This window comes from Brassica oleracea, chromosome C9 (assembly GCF_000695525.1).
Source record: "Brassica oleracea var. oleracea cultivar TO1000 chromosome C9, BOL, whole genome shotgun sequence".
Classification (NCBI taxonomy): domain Eukaryota; kingdom Viridiplantae; phylum Streptophyta; class Magnoliopsida; order Brassicales; family Brassicaceae; genus Brassica; species Brassica oleracea.
The window spans coordinates 18,775,478-18,782,531 of NC_027756.1; the positions used below are offsets into that span (position 1 = coordinate 18,775,478).

A 7,054-nucleotide genomic window follows, 5' to 3' on the forward strand; every position below is an offset into this window, starting at 1 on the left:
AGGAGAAGGAATTTTAATAGACCAGGTATGTTTTTAGATTTTAAACTTGATTGTTCAATTTAGCTACATGAATTTATGTTTCAAGACTTATAATTTTAGTTTCTTTCTTGACTTTTTCATATTCATTTTAGGTCTGATGCTGAGTGATGACGACAAAAAGAAGTATGCTTTACTTGAGATTGAAAAAATCTTGAAACGATCTGGAACTTCACTTGCAAAATTTGATTCTATGCCTAAACCGCCAAAGATAAGTATCCACGATGAAAATGTCTTGGTGCTAGACGAACGCAGCTAGACGAACGCAGCTATGAGCGTTCTGATTTGTTAGAGACTCTTCGAAGAGATCTGCTGAAGATGACTTGCGAGCAAAGAAAGATATATGAGGAGATTCTTTCTGCTGTTAATAAAGGAGATGGTGGAATGTTTTTTGTCAGTGGTTTTGGTGGAACAGGGAAAACTTTCCTATGGAAATTGCTTTCTGCAGCTATCAGATCTAGAGGAGATATTGTTCTAAATGTGGCTTCAAGCGGCATTGCATCACTGTTGTTGCCTGGTGGTCGGACAGCACATTCCAGATTCGGGATTCCTCTAAATCCAGACGAGTTTTCTTCATGTACTATGAAGCATGGGAGTGACCAAGCTAATTTAGTGAAAGCCTCATCACTTATCATCTGGGATGAAGCGCCTATGATGAGCAAGCATTGTTTTGAGGCTTTGGATAAAAGTTTATCTGATATTGTTCGGAAACACGACACACAACCATTCGGTGGAAAGGTTATCGTGTTTGGTGGTGATTTTAGGCAGGTTTTGCCTGTTATAAATGGTGCTGGTAGAGCTGAAATAGTTATGGCCTCACTTAACTCATCCTATCTTTGGACGCACTGCAAAGTTCTTAACTCTTCAAGAATATGAGATTGCTATCAGCAGGATTGTCACCAGCAGAGGCAAAGGATCTTAAAGAATTTTCAGAGTGGATATTAAAAGTTGGTGATGGTAAACTTTCAGAGCCTAATGATGGTGAGGCAGAGATAGAAATTCCCCCTGAATTTTTGATTACAGACTGTAATGATCCTATAGAAGCAATCAGCGAAGAGATTTATGGCACAGCAACTTCATTGCATGAAAAGAAAGAGCCAAGTTTTTTCAAGAGAGAGCTATCCTCTGTCCAACTAACGAGGATGTTAATACAGTTAATGAATATATGTTGGACAAGCTAGAAGGTAAATTTCGCTATTTTCATCTATTGATTTCGCTTTCTTTGTATTTGAGTCTTATTCTCCAAATATATGTTTTCTCTTTCAGGTGAGGAAAAAACTTATAATAATGCTGATAGCATTGATCCTTCTGATACAAGTGCTGTGAACAATGAAGCTCTTAGTGCTGATTTTCTAAACACAATTAAGGTTCCTGGTTTACCAAACCATAGTCTTAGACTAAAGGTTGGTTGTCCTGTTATGGTTTTGAGAAACATAGCTCCTTCTGATGGCTTAATGAATGGGACGACTGCAGATCACTCAGGTAATGGATTTTATGGTTCAAGCTAGGATTATAACAGGAGAGAGAATTGGGAGATAGTTGATATTCCTAGATTGCTAATAACCCCTTCTGACACCAGATTGCCATTCAAAATGAGAAGAAGACAAATGCCTCTTGCTGTGGCTTTCGCAATCACAATCAACAAAAGTCAAGGGCAATCACTATCTCAAGTAGGTCTTTATCTACCAAGACCTGTCTTTTCACATGGTCAGTTATATGTTGCTGTTTCTAGAGTGACTTCCAAAAAGGGATTGAAAATTCTGATTTTAGACGAAGATGGCAAACCACATAAACAAACTAAGAATGTAGTTTTCAAAGAAGTTTTCGACAACCTTTAACAAATGAGGTAATAAGTTATGTCTTTTCATATTTTTGATGTCATATACAGTTTTTGTTTGGATGTGATCTTTGTTTTAAAAACCAGGGAATGTGTTTTGACTCGCCCATTACATATAATAAAAACTATTTGTTCTTAGCAGATCTCAGAAGTTGACATGTTCTATGGTGGAAGCATGCTTGCTGGTTCACAAAGTTCTCTAATAGTTATGCAAACAACATTTGTTTTCTTTTCCAACGAATCTGGAATGCAATAAGTTTGTTATTCTTTTGATATAGACAGATGCATGAGTTTTTTGGTCTTTAAAACCATATCAAAATAAAGCGCATGTTATATAAGACTATCATTAACATATACCCTTACCAAGCAACACTCAAGCAAGTCAAAACAAAGCATACTAACTAAAGGCAGGGTTCTCTAATCTAAAACCTTATTCTACACTGCCCTACTTCAGAAACCTTACGACTTACTTAGAAGAGATAAGTAATAACTAACCGTATTATAAGATGTTGATCCCCATGGTTGTTGTTTTCTTTTGCATCTTGATAACTGATACTTTGACCTTTCCACGTCCAACATCATGCTACAGATTTAAAAAGTTTAAAATCAGGGCTTAGCTCTGATCAACAAACCATGGGACCTCAACAAGAACAAATTTGTAATTTCCTATTTAAAAATGATTAAAGCAAATATCTAACACTTTACCAGATCTGTCCTGTGTCGTAGTGACAACATGGATTCCTCGCAGCAACCAGTGGTAGTAACAGCTTGCAATATCAGCATCAGCCGACTCTCCCTCTTATTTCATAAGTTCACTACATCTTGATAAGTTGATTCCCCTGGAAATGATTATTGTGTAACGAAAAAAGCATTAAAGTAATTTACCTACAAAGAACTTTAACAAGTTCTTTGACTTACGACTTACTCAAACATGTTACTTGAGCCAGTGATCCTCACAACACACAGGTCAATCTTACACTTCTCTTTTAGCACTGCATCCTGTGACAAAAAAATTACAACATGAGTTAGCTTGCATTGCTAAAAGAAGAGCCTGAAAAACATGAGCTTTCTTAGGCTAGCATAAATATCAGAACAACACTTCACATATATATAGAAAAAAATAGATTAATCCACAGTGGCTTGTAGCTGTATTACTGGAACAAGCATCAGAAACTTACAACAGTTTTGTTTGCATCCTCTATTCCGAACAAGGTCAAGAATGGCATCGCAAGGTTCTCCTTTGTTATATCAATGTATATAAACATGAGCTGCAAGAAAATTAATAGTATACGTTAAGAGGGAACCTAAGAACTAAATCTATATAGCCCTTTTAGACTCAGCGTCAGAAGTACCTTCGATTTAAACCTTCTTGCAATATCTTCAAGAGGCGGAGCCATACTCTGAAAATCATCAGCCTTGGCAAAGATCATAACCTAACTAAGGAAGAAAAGAGAAAAACAGAACTACGATTAAGCACACAAAGATAGACTTGCAACTGGTATTCTTTCACAAACTGCAGTGACAAAATCTTCAAACCTGAAGCTTAATAGGAGTGGAATAAACCCAAGCAGTATTGCTTTCACTCGATTTTTTAATCAAGGGAAACTTTTTCTTGCCTAGAAACTCCAATATCTTCTCCATTTTGTAAGATCCATCTACATGAACCACACAAGACTTTTCATCATGATTCCAATAAACCATCACAACAAAAACATCTTAACAAAAGATCAAACCTATCAACAAGAAAGGTCTTCCACAATCAGCAGCAAGCTTACCATACTTAGTGTACCTTTCCGCCTTAGTTTTAACCATGCCAATAAACACATCACTAGCCTTGAGCTCAGGAAACAGAAGTTTCACAACACCATTAACACCGTTATACGTCATCTGATTCTTTTCCGATCTGAAACCACCTGAGGCTTTTTCTTCGTGATTAAACAGGAGACGGGATCTATCTATCCAATTGTAGTGTCTTCGTATTACAAAACTGTAATGGATATTAGAAAATCATAACAAAGAACATAGATTAGAACAACTAACCGTGAATGTAGAAAGTTAAACATAAATCTACAAACTCGAACCTATATTTGAAATCTCCAGAAGTAATCAATAGATCTATCTTCTTTCATCCTTTGAGTGAAAATTTCACAGCAGTTTAGGGATTTGTCGAGGAGATTAATGGAAGGCACCGACAAAGAGACTGGATCAAGAGATCTTTCATCTGAAAAAAAAGACATAGAAGGGTTACGTGTTTCTGTTTTTTTTCCCGGAAAAAAGTGTAAATGGGCTTTGATAACTGTTTAAAGTCCACTCTAATCTGGGTTAAATATTAAAATTGCTAGACTTATCTAATCTAAAAAATGTGGGTTGGGTTACTATAACAATTTTATTTTTTGCTGACAATATTATTTTCTTGAATTATGTTAAAAATCATTAAAAATATTGAGCTAGTAATCCAACCCATATTTGAATAATTTTATTAAACTTCCAAATTCTACACTAAACACTCTAATATTTTACCCTCTAATATTTTTAAAACCAATTTTACTGCAAAAAAAAATACAAAAACAACACAAGACAACGTTATAATCTAAAATTAAACACAAAACAAAATGAACACCAAACACCAATGTCAGAACTTACTAACCTATAAAAAACATCATTAATTTTACAACAAACCCAAAAATTTGAATTACCGGTTCCATACATCCGCGCGGGCGTGCGGATCAAAATCTAGTAATATTAATTAAAATTGAAGTACAAATTAAAATTAACCCTCACATCAACTTTAATATTACAAATTTATGCCACTGTCTATCTAAACCATGATTAATAACATTACCAAAATCAAAATTCAATTCAATTGATTTTAGTAACCAATCATCACCTCTTTCCTTACCAATCGTAACTCTTTTATAAATATTCATTTATGGTTTAATGTTCCAAGCGGTTAACAGAAAACATTTAATACAAGAACAATTACTGTTATGTATATTTCATAAGGATTCCATTTAATTTCATGTTTACTGCTTTATATATGAATCTATTAATTATTATGACATAATATTATGTCTTATGTATATTGAAATTACATCATATAAAAAAATTTAATTGTACGACACCATTTTTTTTCCGGTTTGCTGCCTTAATTAATCGGATCTACTATATTGCCTGCGAATATCTATGTTATTAAAACTGAAGTACATTTGAGAATTCTTTAAAAACATGGATAACTGTATAAAAAAAATATAATGTTGTTTGGAAATATGTATAACAGTATACTCCCTCCGTTTCTTATTAAATGTCACTTTAACATTTTCACACAGATTAAAAAAATGATTAACATGTATTTAAATTGTTATTAGTTACACCTCTTTCACCAATAGTATTTTTAGATAAATAATATTATTTATAAAATCAATGCAATTTGCAATTAATTTCCAGTTGAATTTAAGTATAACTTGCATTGAAATTCTAAAGTGATATTTTTTGTATAACAAGAAAAATGTTAGAATGACACTTATTATGAAACAGAGAGAGTATTAAGAAAAAAAAGTAATGGACTTATGTTATTAATAAAAAATAGAATTTCATTATATTATGAGAAATTATCTATCTGAGCCAGCTTTAAAATATATGAAAATTGTTCAATGTAATTACCTTAAAACATCTTTTGTCTAAAATAATTATAAAACAAAATTTAAACTTTATATACATATTTCAAATCAAAATAATAATTTAAAATTGATTTGTATCAAAAAAATTAATTCAAATATACATATATTCAAAAATTAATTTGTACTAAAATATTTTCCAATAACCATTATAAAAAAATGTTTTCAATATATATAAGAAAAATACAATACAAAGCTCAATTTTAGATACCAACTTAAATTATTGTTTTTATATTTCACATTAAGTTTTAAAAATATAATATATTTTATTATTTATACGATGGTATGTATAAAATACTATTACTTATAAGATTACTTATATGATGGTACATATAAAATACGATTAATTATATGATGACACATATATGATATATAATAGTGACATGAAAAACAAATAGAAACATATTTTTTCAAAAATACACCCGCTCGGGTCAGAGTATAGTTAATGATTATTCAAGACTATTGACCATGACCATGACCAATACTCTGACCAAGATTTTACCAAGACCTTGACCATGAATTGGCTCTTCATGAAATTTTTGTGATGATGAGCCTTTGATCAACTTTTTGGACCGGTCCTGGATCAGATTTTGGAGGTTAAATCAACCTCCAACAAAAGCTTAGTTGATTGAAATCTATACATAAACACAAGTAAATGAGCTTTGTTTATCAATCAATTTCATAATCATCTCTCTCAGTTTAAAAATATCCTGATGGCTCTATTCACCTCTATATGATCCATCGGTCGTTAACCGACAGTGATCTTTGCTATGGTGGTCCGTTAAATCTACCAAAGAGAGATTTTGAAAGTTATATATTGCCGGAGATGGAAAATGTTATGGTCCAGAATTTGGGATCATCAAACGGTGTTGAAGTGAAAATTCATATTCTCGAGGAAGGTTATGAAGCTGATGATTACACAATAACATTAATTAAGAAAACCAGTTACAAGTTTATTGCAGGATGGAGCAATATCGCCAAAGCAAAAGGTTACATAACTGGTGATGAAATTGGACTCTTGTGGGATAAAATCGCCGAAAAATTCTTTCTTCGTCTTATCAAGTAGTCTCTTTAATTGTCAGAGAGCTTTTCAAATATTTATCTAGATGTTTTAATTTACTATTATATCTATTTTTATCTTGTTCTTATATCAGTCTTATAATAAATAAAATTGAGGTTTTCTAAGTCTACTATTCGTCAGAAACTTTTATACGTCTTAAGAGAAGATGTTCATGCAACTTATGCAATGTAAGTAAAAGGCTATACCAAGAAAATCCATAAAGAGGATCCAGAGTGGTGCGAGCTTTTATTGATGCCTAAAGCCAAAAAAAAAAAACAAAAAAAAATCATTTTAAAAAAACAAAAAAAATACTAAATAGTAACAAAAAGCCAGCATCGTTATATAACAAATCACTAAGAACATCTCCAGTCCCACTCTAATTTTCATACCAAAATAGAGTTTAGAGTAAAAGTGTTACAATAGTATTCTATTTCTCACTCTATAATA

General features: G+C 32.2%; 2 protein-coding genes across 6 annotated transcripts; one reads left to right on the top strand and one right to left on the bottom strand.

Annotated features, from left to right (window-relative positions):
- Positions 1–670: 670 nt before the first annotated feature.
- Positions 671–4,134, bottom strand: LOC106313230 (protein disulfide isomerase-like 1-5). Of its 5 annotated transcripts, none has more exons than XM_013750988.1 (8): positions 3,955–4,134; positions 3,607–3,860; positions 3,410–3,528; positions 3,226–3,306; positions 3,052–3,141; positions 2,799–2,872; positions 2,579–2,712; positions 672–2,456 (listed from the first exon to the last, which is right to left on the bottom strand). In XM_013750988.1, exons 2-7 carry the CDS (start codon positions 3,758–3,760, stop codon positions 2,673–2,675), a joined length of 558 nt encoding a protein of 185 aa, XP_013606442.1. In that variant the 5' UTR covers positions 3,761–3,860; positions 3,955–4,134; the 3' UTR covers positions 672–2,456; positions 2,579–2,672. The 5 variants fall into 5 exon arrangements, 4 of the variants coding, with proteins under 4 accessions (XP_013606446.1, XP_013606442.1, XP_013606445.1 ...); XM_013750991.1 differs by having other exon boundaries at positions 673–2,456; positions 3,649–3,860; XM_013750992.1 differs by lacking the exon at positions 3,955–4,134 and having other exon boundaries at positions 671–2,456; positions 3,607–3,859.
- Positions 4,135–6,193: 2,059 nt separating this feature from the next.
- Positions 6,194–6,613, top strand: LOC106314488 (putative B3 domain-containing protein At1g51970). Its single transcript, XM_013752354.1, has one exon. The coding sequence runs from the start codon at positions 6,281–6,283 to the stop codon at positions 6,611–6,613; it is 333 nt and encodes a 110-aa protein (XP_013607808.1). The 5' UTR covers positions 6,194–6,280.
- Positions 6,614–7,054: the final 441 nt, after the last annotated feature.